The sequence below is a fragment of the Parasteatoda tepidariorum genome, chromosome 4, assembly GCF_043381705.1.
Source record: "Parasteatoda tepidariorum isolate YZ-2023 chromosome 4, CAS_Ptep_4.0, whole genome shotgun sequence".
In the NCBI taxonomy this organism is placed as follows: domain Eukaryota; kingdom Metazoa; phylum Arthropoda; class Arachnida; order Araneae; family Theridiidae; genus Parasteatoda; species Parasteatoda tepidariorum.
In genome coordinates this window covers 36038916-36056053 of record NC_092207.1, presented here as the reverse complement: position 1 = coordinate 36056053, position 17138 = coordinate 36038916, and the positions used below count along the sequence as shown (strand labels likewise).

General features: G+C 31.4%; 1 protein-coding gene across 2 annotated transcripts; it reads right to left on the bottom strand.

Moving 5' to 3' along the window:
• Window positions 1-758: 758 nt before the first annotated feature.
• LOC107445789 (cytochrome P450 3A2) lies at window positions 759-16018 on the bottom strand. 2 transcript variants are annotated; one of them, XM_016060270.4, is made up of 7 exons: window positions 15745-16018; window positions 12802-13099; window positions 10140-10319; window positions 6967-7128; window positions 6652-6874; window positions 4232-4429; window positions 759-1303 (listed from the first exon to the last, which is right to left on the bottom strand). In XM_016060270.4, exons 2-7 carry the CDS (start codon window positions 13081-13083, stop codon window positions 855-857), a joined length of 1494 nt encoding a protein of 497 aa, XP_015915756.2. In that variant the 5' UTR covers window positions 13084-13099; window positions 15745-16018; the 3' UTR covers window positions 759-854. The 2 variants fall into 2 exon arrangements, with proteins under 2 accessions (XP_015915756.2, XP_042905402.1); XM_043049468.2 differs by lacking the exon at window positions 10140-10319 and adding an exon at window positions 8214-8393 and having other exon boundaries at window positions 15745-15852.
• Between the last annotated feature and the right edge of the window lie 1120 nt (window positions 16019-17138).

The window sequence follows — 17138 nt, the reverse complement described above, 5'->3', positions numbered from 1 at the left end:
GGCTGGAATGATGCCGACTGGGGACGTATAGTCTTTAGCGACGAATCCCGCTTCCAACTGTGTCCTGACGATCATCGAAGACGTGTTTGGAGACGCACGGGGTAGAGGGTGGATCCTGCCTTCACTATTGCACGCCCCACTAGCCCTCAACAGGGCATTATGGTCTGGGGTGCCATTTCCTTTGACAGCCGGACCCCTTTGGTCGTCATTAGAGGTACACTTACCGCACAGCGCTACGTCGACGATATCCTAAGACCTGTTTTGCTACCGTTCCTTTTGCAGCTTCCTGGGCTGGTTTTTCAGCAGGACAATACCAGACCACATACGGCACGTGTTGCTATGAACTGTCTGCAAGTTTGTCAAACTCTTCTGCAAGCTGCCAGATCACCAGATCTCTCTCCCATCGAGCATGTCTGGTATATGATGGGAAGGCGATTGCATTTGGCATGTAATGTTGATGACCTCGTTCGACAATTGGATCGAATTTGGCAGGAAATACCGCAAGAGACCATCCGGGAGCTTTATCGGTCTATGCCACGCCGTGTGGCAGCTTGTATCCTGGCTAGAGGCGGATCAACACCTTATTGAACTTGTTACTGTAATTCTGCAATAAATTATTCAATTGTTCTGAAATTTTAATCATTTACTATTCTGTACATTGTCTTCCTATCCATCAGTTTTCGTTTCAATCGGACGACTCCTTCTTGGTGCGTCTAGTTTTTTGTTACAGAGTGTAGTAAAGAGTTTTTCCTCCCAAATTTGATATTTGAACATAAAACATTTATTTACAAGATTCTATTATACTACATTTTTCTTCGTAATTCTACGAATACAAGTTTCATTATACACAGTATCTACGCAGTTCTTGGAACAGCCTTCAACCAGACTCCATTTGCAGGATTGATGATAACGGTGGGACAAATGATACTTATGGGATGATCTGTTTTTTCACACATCTCAAATTTGAATTTCTTCAAAAGTTTAAATATAGCCAATTTGGCCTCGAGTTGAGCAAACCGAGCGCCAACGCAGTTTCTAGGTCCAATACCAAATGGAAAAAAAGCCATGCTGTTTATGGATCCTTTGTTTTCTGGAGAGAAGCGTTCAGGATCAAACGTCCATGGATCAGGCCACAAATCAGGATCGTGTTGTATATCCCATATGGGAGCATAAACATGTGATCCTTTGGGAATTGTAAATTTACCGACCTGGTGGTCTTGTGCGCATGCTCTGGTAATGAATCCCGTTAATGGAGGATAAAGACGGAGAGATTCGTTGAAAACTTGATCTAAATACTGCAAACCTGCAAAAAAAAATTTTTTATAATTTTGTAAAGTAAATATCACTAATATTACTTAAAAATATTTACATAATTATTTCTATTAAACGGAATTAATGTTAGGTTAATTCAAGTAGTTTAATTTGCATCGGAAATTGTGCTGCCTACACTGGTGATCACAGTCAAAAATTAAAAATTATGTCCAAATCATGCAAAAAATTAAAACTACTCTTTTCCCAATCATAGAAGCCAAACCTTCCAAAACTTCATTGAAAAAAAAAAGTTTAGATGTCCTTACAAAAAAATATGGAATTTTTTGAGAATGATATGTGTAAAAAAATACACCTGAGGTATGTATGAGGTCATGTTTTGCAACAAAAACAACCTCATCAATAAACCTTAATTTAAACCTCATTTACACTGCATAAAATCTACCTCATTTACACCTCATAAAATCAACCTCATTTATAGATCAGCTAAACTTTGAGTTGAAATCGGGTGAAACTATCCACACCTCATATTTATTTGATTGAAGTGTAAAAAAAATAGCATTTACCTCTCAAAAACAACCTCACTTAGCTGGTTGCTCTAAGGTAGATTCCTGTCAACCTCAAAGCAACCTCAAGTGTGAATAAAACAACTTCTTACACCTTGATTATAAACCTCTGGAAGTTGACTTTCAATGGCTGTTTTTTAAGTCAACTTCAAATCAACTTTGCACCTCAAAACAACCTCAGATGAATCGCAACAACTCTTTAAATTTTTGTTAGAGTTCATAACAACCAAGATTTTGTTTAAAAATATTTAAGTTTTCTATATATTTTTAAATAATTAGAGAATTTTGAAATAACTACACCTTCTTTATCTAAAGACAGTAAGGACGAAAATTAAAACAGAATAAAACAAAGATCAAATATTTAAAAGAGGACAGCTGACATAATTTTAAAAAAAACTCAGTTGAAGTGTTAGCTAACATGCATGTTAGTCTGTTTCAATTAGTTAATTTATATATTTTCCCCTTTGTTTAACAGCTTGCAAAATCAATTTATTTGTAGAGTAACGGATTATTTTAATTAAATCAGTGAAAAAATATAATTTTTATAAGAACCTTTGCAGAGTTACATTCAACGTGTCCTAAATTAGAGTTCGAAAATTTAACTTTTTTTCCATTTCTCTTCATTTTTAAAATTAGGTAGCTTGATTATTATCATTATTGAAACTTTTCCAATCTCGAATTTATCAAATTCATCGAATTTATTATTAGCATGAATTACGATCATCTTGGGTATTGAAATTTTATATTTTGGTTTTCATAAGATTTAGATATTTCTTTATAGCTCAATCAATGATCTTATTTTAATTTTGTACCGAATGCCTAATTTGCCTGATTTGGACATAACTTACTAAAACGGGTAAGTTATGTCCAACTCTACTTAAACTCTCTCTAACAACACTCTTAAGTAAAACTCTAATTATTTACAAGATGATACATTGGTTGTAGTATTGATTAATGCTAATAATTCATATTGAAATCATGAATCAATTACATATAATTATGATAATGGAAAACAAAGAATAATGATTGTCATGAAATCAATGGATAATGATCAATGGAATTTGCAAATACAAATCAATTTTTCGGTATTATGAAAAATACTGAAACTTCCTCTGGAATATAATTATTTCAGCATCATTTTCGACATATACTTGTTATATTGAAAGAAATGGAATTAAAATTTCTTTGAATTTTCAACTTATATACCGAAATGATAAAAAAGCAGTGTAATTGTAAGTATGATTATATGAGTGTTTGTATTCATGATTCATATGATTCCTTGTTATAATCATTAGATAATCGTGACCCTGAATTAAACTATGTGTTACAGATTTTCAATTGTTTGTAATCAAGCGTATTTTTGTACTGAAAATTCAGCGTGTAGAATAACTTTCTCAATGCAGCGTGTAGAATAACTTCAAGAAATGTAGCCAATGTCATTACCTTTCTCGCCAATTTTTAATTTTACCCAGATAAAATCTCATGTGAATATCGATAAAATTTCATGGGCAAGGAAACTGTTATATTCAGCTTTTTCTTACTCTTTCCCAGTGTGGGGAGGGTAGAAATCGACAATACCAACCTTCACCTATCAAGAGGTACCTCCAGATTGATTCGAGTTAGCAGGTCTTATATATTAATGAATTGATGTTTAATAATTGTAGTGGTAGATACCCCACAATACTCCCCCAACAGAATTTTACCAGGAAAAGAATTTGTTAAACGGATACCACTATACTAAACTGCAATGTTTCTTGACAATGGAGAAATATGCTGAGGGAAAACGGAGAAAATAGTTCCTGGCGCGATGTCTGTATTTGGAGGAAAATTACGCATTTCACAATAGAAATATGATAAGTTATCTTAACCCACACATATATAGCGTTAATTTGCTATAATTTTCTTAAAATTTTATATATTTTCAGATTTACGAGAGGCTCATCGCGGAATGGTATCTTTATTTAGTTATATTTCTTCTATATAACGACTGAACTTATTTCTCCTTCTTCCTCCGCCAGCCGTGACGTCATTGTCAAGAAACTTTGCATTCTAGTATAGTTGGCTTATTTGCGAAAGACCGGCAGAGCTGTATTAAGTTCACTGGATTTTGAGAGCTCGTGGTGAGATCACGGCAGTGTGTGTGTGTGAGCTCTTCTGTGTTGCTATTAGCAGTCGAATGTGTGCAGAATCCCGTTGTTTGCAAATGAGACAAAGCAGCAACAACGTGAGGAGTATGATATATAATCACAATTAGCAAGTCAACTGTTCAAAGTGGATCATGTCACGTCTGAAGGTCATGTGAAGGTCAGCGTGTTTTATATACTAGTGAACTGATGTTTAATAACTGCAGTGGTAGCTACGCCACACCCAGTAACATATTAATCACTGATAATTACTTTGAAGAGTAGCATAGTCACAATCTTCAGCTGCATCTATTTCTTGGAAAAGACGCTCTTGCACTTCTGGATGTGTTATCAGCAAATAGAACGTAAAGCCTAGAGCAGTGGCTGTTGTTTCATAGCCAGCTAGTAGAAAGATATAAGCATTGGCGACGATCTCTTCATCTGTCATGCCAGAACTTCCTTCTGCCTTATCTGAATAATAGACATAGATTAAAAACTCAGACAAGTCTTGAATAGTTTGTTGAATTAAATAAAAAAAAGTAACTTTAAGCAATTCAAAGGGTGATTCAATTCAATCATTTAAAAAAAAATGGGTAGCGAAAAAAAAGTAAATCTATCATTGTCTGAAATCCGAATAACAAGACTTTTTTGTTATTTCTGTATTTCACTCAGTGTTCGTTACTTATTAATGTAAATTTTTTTCTATGCGTGCCACACAAGAGATCTAAAGATTTTTCTATTCTAATGAGAGTTTTACACGATTGATTTTAGAAGACATTTTTATGCAAATGAGTCTTTTATGCCGTACGTTTCATCAAATTTCCCTCTTACACAATAAGAAGTAAAAAAATTCAATGTTACCTTTCCCAATTTATAAACTACTTGGTAATTCTCACACACAGTTCTGAAATTTAAATTTAGATACTAAAAATATTGATTAAATGGATTATTGAATAAATTTTCAATATAGGGAAAATTTTCTCGCACATTATTTTGTAAAATGCCCTTTTTTATAGTTTAATAAAACTGATTGGCAAAAATTACTGTGTGCGATTTTATTTTGTTTACTACGAGAAGTTTGCTATTACGACAAATCTTCAAGTCACCGTGAAAATGCTAATATTAAAAACACAAAAATTGTATGTTACATACTAAAAACTCCTGCTATTGCGAAATTTTTTTTTTTTGTTGACGAAAATACATTCTTTTGCTGTTTAAGTGAGCTGTAATATACGAAGAAGGCCAAAATGGGAGACATTTACTTTCATTTCTTGTGTTAATATAGCAAAAAAAAGAGACATCACTTCATCACTCAATAACCGGCGTTGAACCGCCGACCCAATTTCGAGTTCACGACTATCAATGTTCAACTCCATAGCCTTTTAATTTTGAATTCAACCCAAAAGTCAAGGGAACTTCTAGATTAAGTATTGGGAGAAACAAGCTCTCCTGGATGACTTTTTTTGACGGAACTAACCCGCATTAGCGTTACATGGAGAGGAAGACCACGAGAGCCACCCACGGTTAGCCTGACGATGAAGGGACTCTAAACCAAGATCCGTCTACCACTGAGGGTATTTCACGTTAGCACTGTGGTTGGTGCAAGCCGGATGTGGAATTCATATCGACCAGCCCTAGCTGGGAACCAGCTTTGAAATCAGCGATGCGAAAGCATTTAAGATCTGTTAAAAATTGCATGAAACAGGAAAAAAATTACTCCCTCCCCAGTGTTTTCACTGCAACAAATCGATATAAATTGCCTTCACAATGTATTAGCTCACAAAGAAGTATCATCATAATGAACTAACTGTACGCGGAGAATTGGCGCATAACCACAGATTGTAGACAATAAATTGACGCATTAGTTCAAACTAGTGGGCTGCGTCCCCTGCTCGCCAACCCCCGAAAATTGCCACGCAATCTTATGGTACATGGTAATCTTGGTTATGGTAATCTTATGGCTTCGTAATGGTAATCTTATTATGGTAATCTTATGGCTAAGTATGGTTATGGTAATCTTATGGCTTCGTAAACATAGCTCGCTCCGCTCGCTACTAACTTAGGTACATTGCAAATGCGCAAAATACTAAGAATTCAAAACAATCATTCAAATCCATATAACAACTTTCCTTTTTTTTTAAAAAAAAATTACATCTTTTTAGTAAATACTAAGTGATTAAAATAAATTTGAATTCAATGAATAACTAATAACAATAATAAAACAAATAAATTCGTGATATAAATCAAAAATTGGCAAATAAATTCGTAATATATAAATTCGTGAAAAAAAGCGCTTTCGACAAAATACTTAAATAGAGATCTATCGACAAAGACTACTCACTTCTGCCTAGCTTAATAGTATGAGATTGCAGCAGCTGATAGGGTGAATTTCGGAAGAGATCACATTTGGTGAGAATGCTCTTTCTGGTCATTTCAGTTTCCGTTTTTAAAAGCGCTATATGTTAAGCCACCTCGGATTTGGCATGTGACATTTTTAGCGGCAATCATTGGTTGATTTTCTAGCGTTGCCATTCGGGGAGTCATGAGGCATTTTTTGTCGCCATGTAAGAGAAATATATATATAGAGATAATTGGTCGTAGTATAGACTATGCGACAATATTTCTGCCCCATTGTGTGGTCTAGGCGATAATTGGTGATATATTATAATAAATTACAATATAGACTGTACTACCTTTTTTACTGTAGTCTATCATCAGTTGTAAAAGGTCCATGCTCCTAATGTGTGAGTTTTCCTGCCTGGTTCTAATGGCTTGGGTCACATTGTTTGCTATTAATGTTGACATCTTTCCAACTGTCGTGTAATTGAGGAGAACATTCATGAGTGGCCTCACAAATGGGAACATATAAGCATACTCCACAGCTCTATTGTGAGAATCATCAAGGAATTTACGTACCTATAAATTTAAAAGGAGGAAAAAAACTGCTTTGGGTGGATTTTGAAGGATAAGTTAAAAATGAAGGCAAAATGCTTTTTAATGTGACTCACGGCAACTAAGAATTCGTCTTTGGTATTTTCTTGACAGTGCGTCTTCATCGCAAATGCACAGTCTGCTATGACATCCAGCGTTAAACCCTGGACCAAGTTGTAGATATCGAATGGCTCATTCCTCTCTGCTTTTTTTGTGGCTTCAGCGACAGTAACATCAACCTGTTGATGCATAAGTCACTTCATCAAAACCAAAACAAAATCAATTCATGTTTATTTTTAAATTAATAAGACATAGTTAAATAAGTAAAGGTAATTCCAGGAAATTTGGAAAACTTAAGTTGCCTGTTTAAATATTAAATGAATTTTGCACTTTTACGTGTTTTGCGTAAGCTCTGTAGTGAATTGACGAGATTGTTCAGGTGCAACATGGCGTAAATGAGTGGAAGTACATGTGGAAGTGTGGGACGCAACGTGAAAGTGCTAAATCACTCTATTGTACTTTTTGGATAAGCCGGAATGGGTCAGTAGTTGAGGCATTGAACTGTCATTGTGAAGAATAAAGGTTCGATTGCTAGTGGTGGTTTAAAGCTTACCAGTTCGATGGGTTATAACTTTTCTGAAAAGTGTAAAGGGGGCGTCTGCTCAATACTAACCACAACACCACTTTCATGTCGTTAAGACCTTGTTTCTTAAGACAAGCGCCTTCTCTGGGAGTCAGCGGGAAGTTGACGTACTGCTGACGCCAACAATATATGGTTTTGTTAGCTCAGCGTGAGCAATCTGTCCAACGCAGTCATTATCTCGCATTGCGCGCGCATGCGTTAATAACGTAAACAATCTATATATTTTGAATTTGTATTCATTTTGTTATTGTCGACCAGTGGTTTAGAGAACAAATAATGACTTTGTCCAAGAAAAAACACATTATAGCTTAGCTAAATGCAGAAGAAGCTATGTTTAATGTTAAAATCCAAATCTTGGCTGATTTAAATGATCTGTTGGACGTTGTCCGCCATTGCTTCTGTCGTTAACGTTACGTTGTAATCCAACTGCAGTTGATTCGGTTCAGTCGTCGTTCAAGCTGAGCATTCGATGACGTATGCTGTCTAACTCACAAATTGACCAATCAGGGGTTAGCTCTCGCTTCAAACTGACGTTTTGTAACACCGACCTGTCCTAAGAAACCAGGCCATTAGTTATGACATTGTGGAGCTGTATAAACTCTCTAACCCCTTGGCAAACAATACTGAATTGAAATTGAAAAAAAAGTAGAAATCATCTAAAATAATGAGAGCAAATAATACCTTTTTTGTGACGATATTTGACATGAGTTTGATTTTGCCAGAGCTGAAAGTCGGCGTGAGAAGTGACCGAACTTCTTTCCATCGCTTTCCTTCAACGCACAGAATTGATTGGTCTATCGGTTTCATGTCTACAACCATGGCAGGACGATTTTCAAAAACATGAAAATCTTTAATCATTACCTACAATTAAAGAACAAATAACTATGAAGTTATAAAAATTGAGTTTTATCCTGTTAACCTTGGAATATCTCTGCCTAATGTTTTTTTCCTCCAATATATTTTATCAGGATATAGTTAATATAAAATAAATAATGACTAATAATAATTGTTTATTAGCCTGGGAGATCCGGTTTAATTTTGCGAAGAACATTTCTGAATTATACGAAATATTTTGCATTGTGATTAATACAAATTTTTTTTATCACATTTACCAAAAAAACGTAGTTATTCTTAATAATAACGGGATTAACCAGAATAATAACCCGATATGCTCTAGCCCGGTATTTCCTACGTTGATAATTTTTATACGGTTTTGATCAATTGCCTAACATTTTCAATTCTTACAATTTTTCTAATGTACCCTAATAGGTTAATGTTAATATCAAATAAATAATAATAAATATTGATTAATTACATGCAAGAGTTAGCTGGTTTAATTTACAAGAAGTGAATTTGTGATTTATTTTCCTTTGTATTTATGTTACTGTAAAAGGCCGAAATTAGTGAATGTTGACAATCTTATGGGAATATCGACATTCACATTGTCGTTTTTGTAAATTTCCTGAAAATTCGTCTCATTATTCAGTGTATAATGTGATTAATATTCAGTGTGCAATGTGATTAATATAAATTTTTTATCACAATAATACTAATAACCTCGTTTACCGGAATACTAGTTCTACATAGATATTTTCAATCACCCTGTATTCCCCGCACCGGTATTTTTTAAGGTTAAAGGCAATTGCCGATTATACACTAGCCCGGTATTCCTTACACTGATATTTTTCCACATCTATCGTAATAGGATATTATTAATATCAAATAAATACTAGAATATCAAATAAGACACCATAAATATTTCAGGTGTTCACGAAATTAACCATACCAGTTTCGATACTTATAATAAAAAGTCGATATTCACTGCATTTCAGACTTTTACAGTGTTACGTGCTTAAATGTATTCTATATATATTCTTAAGTTGTGGAAATGTTTATTTTTTTAACTTTTAAAATTATAAAACTTCGTACCCTTTATTTTTACATTGCCCATCATATTTAATCGAAGCACTCATATCTGATATTGAAATGAAAAATAATCTTCGGTTTTTATTGATTAAAATCCTAAATTTAAGTTAACTTAGTACCACATTTTCTTATATAACCTATTTCAATATCTATTATATCTTATGTATATTGATTTAGTACCAAGTTTTCCAATCTATTATAATATCACGAAATCAGATTTTTTTTATATCTATATCTAACCTATTTCAATATCTTATATATCTTATCTATATTTATTTAGTACCGCATTTTCCAATCTATTATAATATCACGAAATCAGATTTTTTATATCTATATCTAACCTTTTTCAATATGTAATATATCTTATCCAGATTTATTTAGTAGTACTACTTTTTCCAATCTATTATAATATCACAAAATCAGTTTTTTTCATTAAAATCATTTATCTATATTTNGTCGTCGTTCAAGCTGAGCGTTCGATGACGTATGCTGTCTAACTCACAAATTGACCAATCAAGGGTTAGCGCTCGCTTCAAACTGACGTTTTGTAACGCCGACCTGTCCTAAGAAACCAGGCCTTTAGTTATGACATTGTGGAGCTGTATACACTCTATAACTCCTTGGCAACAATGTTGAATTGAAATTGAAAAGAAAATGAGATCAAATAATGAAGAATAATACCTTTTTTGTGACGATATTTGACATGAGTTTAATTTTGCCAGAGCTGAAAGTCGGCGTGAGAAGTGACCGAACTTCTTTCCATCTCTTTCCTTCAACGCACAGAATTGATTGGTCTATCGGTTTCATGTCTATAACCATGGCAGGACGATTTTCAAAAACATGAAAATCTTTTATCATTACCTACAAATAAAGAACAATTAACTATGAAGTTATAAAATTAAGTTTTATCCTGTTAACCTTGGAATATCTCTGCCTGATGTTTTTTTTCTCCAACCTATCTTATTAGAATATAGTTAATATGAAATAAATAATGACTAATAATAATTGGTTATTAGCCTTAGAGATCCGGTTTAGTTTTGCGAAAAATATTTCTGAATTATACGAAATATTTTGCATTGTGGTTAATACAATTTTTTTTATCACATTTACCAAAAAACGTGATTAACCAGAATAATGACCAGGTAAGCTCTAGCCCGGTATTTTCTACGTTGATAATTTTCATATGGCTTAGATCAATTGTCTTGCATTCTCAATCATTTTTTCTAATGTACCCTTGGATAATGTTAATATCAAATAAATATTAATAAATATTGATTAATTACATGTAAGAGTTATCTGGTTTAGTTTACAAGAAGTAAATTTGTAATTTCTTTTCCTTTGTATTTATGTTACTGTAAAAGACCGAAATTAGTGAATGTCGACAATCTTATGGGAATATTGACATTCACATTGTCGTTTTCGTAAATTTCCTGAAAATTCGTCTCATTATTCAGTGTATATTGGGCAATGTGATTACTGCACCATGCACCATGTATTCCCCGCACCGATATTTTTTGAGGTTAAAGGCGAGCCCGGTATTCCTTACGCTGATATTTTTTCCAAATCTGTCGTAATAGGATATTATTAATATCAAATAAATACTAAAATATCAGATAAGACGCCATAAATATTTCAGCCGTTCACGAAAGTAACCATACCAGTTTCGATATTTATAATAAAAAGTCGATATTCACTGCATTTCAGATTTTTACAGTGTTACGTGCTCAAATGTATCGAATATATATTCTTAAGTTGTGGAAATGTTTATTTTTTTAACTTTTAAAATTACAAAACTTCGTACCTTTTATTTTTGCATTGCCCATCATATTTAATCGAGGCACTCATATCTGATTTTGAAATGAAAAATATCTTCGGTTTTTATTGATAAAAATCCTAAATTTTGAGTTAACTTAGCACCACATCTTATATATCTTATCTATATTGATTTAGTACCAAGTTTTTCAATCTATAATAATATCACGAAGTCAGATTTTTTATATCTATATCTAACCTATTTCAATATCTTATGTATCTATATATCTTATCTAGATTTATTTAGTAGTACCACGTTTTCCGATCTATTATAATATCACGAAATCAGTTTTTTTTATATCTATATCTAACCTATTTCAACATCTTATATATCTATATATTCTATATATCCTATCTAGTTAGTAGTGACACGTTTACCAATCTATTATAATATCACGAAATCAGATTTTTTATATCTATATCTAACCTATTTCAATATCTTATATATCTATATATCTTATCTAGATTAATTTAGTAATACCACGTTTTCCAATCTATTATAATATCACAAAATCAGTTTTTTTCATTAAAATCATTTATCTATATTTGAAGTACCACATTAATATTAATGTAACATTTTATTACTTATTTTTAACTCCATTTTTTAAACTTATTTTTTAAATAGGGTAAATAATTAAAACCCCTGATTTGTTAATTTATTACTAATTAAGCACAATATCTATTTAACAATGCTTTGACACTAAATAAATAATCCTACGAAACTGAAGTGGTAAGATATTTTTAGATTAAAAACTTAAATCGGTTCAAGAATATACAAATTAAAAATAACAGTCGACACGTTTCAGTTTTTCATTGGCAAGTTTACGTTTTATAATTCAAATCACTTTTGTTTTTCCTCATTCCAGTTTGGAAAATGGGCACCCGTTTTATGAGCACTTGAAACATGACGACTGTTATTTCCAATTTGTATATTTTTGAAGCTAACGAAATGTTTGATCTAGTATTACGCTTTGATGCCGTGTCTTATATTATTCATTGATTTAAGAGAATTAAATCATTTATTGATATTTTCTTAGCACTACATTCCCTACCTGTCTTAAAAATTTGCATTCGTGATAGTTTTTAAAATTATAAATTGATATTTAGGCAGCATAAATTTTTCTTAACTATATTAAAAGTTCAAAATTATGATAGATATAAAAACCATTATTTGTCGCATTGTTAGAACTATATCCTTTTTTTTTCCTGCTTTATAATCTTTTCATCATGATAGTGATTGAATTTTACTTACAATATTCACTGAGTTATTTTAGCATTCATAAATCGTGATAACAAATAAAATCATTACAACATTCTATTAATTTATGCATTATCTATACATTACCTAATACATTATCTAATACACTATTATCTACTCATTATCTAATCATTACAGCCTGTTACAACATTCTAACTATCATAAATTGAAATTTACTTAATACAGAATTTTCTTGACTCCTTTTGCATCTTTAAAACAGATAATGACGAAAAAACGATCGTAAATTGACTTTTACTTAACACATTTTCTTACCTGTTTCAACATCTCTAAATCATTTATGACAATAAATGGTAAATCCCCCATGTAGTATCCGAAAACATTTCCGTATTTCTTTAACCATCCAGTGATAACACCATTCGGAGTTGGTTCTTTTTTAAGTTGCTCAAGATTACCAGTGAAGAAATCTGGTTTGGGTCCTGGAATGCCATATTGTTTCAGCAATCTATGCTTTTTATATCTGCCTATCGCCCACTTTGAGACAACTAGTGTTGTATAGCAGAGGATGATCACCAAAATGCTTATGATAATTGCCATTTTTCTGAATTAGTATCTAAAATGAATTAATAGCATAAATTAAAAATTAATTTCCGTCTTTTTCACATCTCTATCATTATTATTGAGTTAATGTTTATCCTTTTCGTTAAGCTGGCCTTTAATTTTAATTAAGCAAATTTTTATCTTTTTCTGGGCTTTAATATCTTGAATTTATGAGAATGCTTGTTTCTCTCCTATTCTAGTTTCTGCTGCCTAGTATGTCAATTTTTGTCGTAACTATCTTTACACTTAAACAAATGTCTGTCTCTTTCGAAACTTTTATATTCTGTCATGATACTTAAGCTAATGCTTATCCTTTTCTGAACATTTACATTCAGTTATTATAGTTAAGCATATTTCTAACCTTTTCGTCACTCTATCATTGTTTCATTTTAATTAAGTAAACTTTCGTCTTTTTTTGTATCTCTTTAATCCTGGTCAGTGTGCTAGCTTCTGTCGTTTTCATGCATTTTATCATTATAATTAAGCTAATGCTTATCTTTTTTTTAACATTTGCATTCAGTTATTATAGTTAAGCATATTTCTAACCTTTTCGTCACTCCAAATTCCGTCCTCACAACTAAGCAAATTTTGTCCCTCTTTCTAAACTTCAATATTCTGTCATTATAGTCAAACTAATTTCTATCATTTAGTAACTATAGCTTTCTTTCATTATTATAATTAATCTAACATCTGCAATTTTTGTTACTCTAACATCGTTTCATTTTATTTAAGTAAACTTTAGCCTTTTTTTGTAACTCCTAAATTCTATCAGACTGTTTTTTCCCCTTTCGTAACGATCGCATTCTGTCATGATAATTTAGCTAATTCTCATCCTTTTCTTAACATTTACATTCAGTTATTATAGTTAAGCATATTTCTAACCTTTTCGTCACTGTAAATTCCGTCCTCACAACTAAGCAAATGCCTGTCCTTTTCTAAACTTTCATATTCTGTCATTATATTTAAGCTAATTTCTAACCTTTAGTAACTCTAACATAATTATAATTAAGCTGATATTTTCCTTTTTCGTTACTTTATCTTTTCATTTTAATTCAACAAATTTTTGTCTCTTTCGTAACTCTAAAAGAGTTAAAACCTGTCATTATAGGTAGGCTAACTTTTGTCCTTTTCGTAACTATAACACTAAGTCATTATACTAAAGCTATAATATTTATCCCTTTCGTAACTCTCAAATTCAGTCATTATTATTAAGCTTATTTGTCATCTTTTTGTAACACTGAATTTATCTGTTCTAGTTCAGCCAATGTTCATCCTTCTAAAAACTTTAGTATTGCGTTATTATACTTAAACTAGTTTCTATCCGTAAGTAACTATTAACCCTCTGCCATTATGATAATTAAGAATTTCTGTCCATTTCGTTCGTTTCTATCAATATAAATTGGCTTATATGGACTCTTTTAATTGTTTTTTTCTTTCGTTTTTTTTTTTTGTCTTTATGGTATTACAATAACAATCACAATTGCGAGAAAAATTACTGCTACCATTTTTAAGCTTTTTTTTTTAAATTTTTTTTTCTGTTTTATTTCGATCTAAAGTAATACCAAATATTGTTTTTTGAAACATCTTTACATTTTATTTCATTGCTTTCAAGTGTGAAAGGGCCAACGTACCACTTCATTTAAGGTCTACGAACTTAAAACTAGCAAAAATATATACTCTGTTAGATTTTAGGAGAATAAAAATTGAAGGTATTGTTAGGAGAGAAAATATATGATTACGCCAATGTCATACGAACGTTTCATTTCTCAAAAATTTTAATTGGCAGCTATTTAAATATTCATCATTTAACACTTAAATGCCTGTTCAATACAAGTAAGTAGATTAAAGTAAAACTGAATACATTCATAGATATTTTTCACAATTTCGTATGATATGAAGCTCTTTTTTTCCTTCCTTTTTTAGATAATCACAATACTTAAAAGCTTTTTGCGAAAGATTTCACATTGTGAATCGGAATATGAACAACAGATGAAGCTTTTAACTTGAACAAACACTTGTAAACATCACGCCGTGTCTTAAATCCAAATATTGATATTGTTTATACGTTCTGGTTGCTAACATTATTTTGTAACAATTTTATTAACCCTTTGACGCAGATAGGATACCAGTTTCGTCCCTTTTTTTCTGGCTCTCTAATTACGAGCAAAAATATATTTTGGTATTTTTTAAATATAAAAAAACAGTTTAACAGTTTCTAAAAAATCTTTTAGTTTATTAGAACTAAAATATGAAATCCAAATAAAGTAGTTTGAATTTTTTTCCCACTCATATTCAAGACTTTATTAATAATTGATTTTAAGAAATTTCAATGATGAATAACTGCTTTTATTAAATCTAAATAACTGCAAATTTGAAAAAAAAAATTGTTAGGAAGTGAGCCATGCTACGCTTCTTAACCATAAGTTATTAAAATACTAAATGTAACATTTTTCACTTATGTAGTACCAAATTAGTACAAAATAATGGAAAATATGCTTAAGAAAATTCTGCGTCAGAGGGTTAAATTAAGAGTAAAACTTTAAAAATTACTTTGCTTGGGATATTGCTTCTGTAAATTCTGTAAAAACCTTCTACTATACAGTGGAGTTTTAATTAAAAATAAATGATTTTTAAAAAAGAGAAACGGATAGTACTTACCGAAAATCAATTTAAGGATGATCGAAACTAAAAAGCAAACTATTGTTTTTGGCTTTTTAACATTAATGACAATAGAAGATAAGACTGTACGATAGTTCACTATGACAAGCAAAACTGTTGATTAGAATAAATAAAGTTATGAGACATCACAGTAGAAAAAGAAAATCTGAAACTTGGTGTGAATGCACTTACAATTGGAAAAGAAATCAGCTATTTTATTCACTGGTTTATCTTAAAGTTTTCTTTATTAAAAGGGTCGCATGCACCTACTATCTAAAAATGCGTATGGTTTACACAAACCATAATCGATTATCAATTCTGCCATTTATTTCTGAAGATAAAAATATGTATGATTAATATATGTATGATATTTCTGTTACTGTATAGTTCTGTGTATAAATCAATGAGCATGATTTACACAAATTATGATCTTTTCATTCTTCTGCCATTTATTTCTGAGTATAAATATGTATGATAAATATGATATATATGATATTTCTGTTACCGTATAGTTCTGTGTATAAATCAATGAGTATGATTTACACAAATTATGATCTATTCATTCTTCTGCCATTTATTTCCGAGTATAAATCTGTATGATATTTCTGTTACCGTCTAGTTCTGTGTATAAATCAATGAGTACGGTTTACACAAATTATGATCTTTTCATTCTTCTGCCATTTATTTCCGAGTATAAATATGTATGATATTTCTGTCACCGTATAGTTCTGTGTATAAATCAATGAGTATGGTTTACACAAATTATTATCTATTCATTCTTCTGCCATTTATTTCTGAGTATTAATATGTAAGATGAATATATGTATAATATTTCTGTTACCGTCTAGTTCTGTGTATAAATCAATGAGTATAGTTTACACAAATTAAAATCTTTCGATATTTTAACCATATAATTTTGATTATATCAATATGCATAGTTAATACGAAGCATAGTTGTTAGATATCTCCTTTATCAAATAAATCTGTATGTAAAACTAAGATTTATGAAACTTATTATGAAGTAAAAGTAGTGTGTATATTCAGAGGTAGTATTTTCAAAAAAGGTGTAGTATTTTCAGAGTATGATTCTCCTGAAAATAGAGTTCATGTAATGAGTAAACTAGAGTATTTTTTAAATGGGACTTAAAATGATTAATCTTTCTATCAAAACCGCTTTTAAACTACGCTCTTAAATTTGATAGAATATTTTATTCTTTGTGAATAAAATAAACATCTTAAGATTGCGTAATTTTCCCACTCTCCACAAACGGAGAACCTTCCTTTTCCCTACGATAGTAAGTATCAGTGAGAATTCGGAATATACTGGCGTGGAGAAAAAGCAAGATTTGTGGATACCATGGTAACGGAGAAGGGAAAAGTGATGAGAGTGGGGA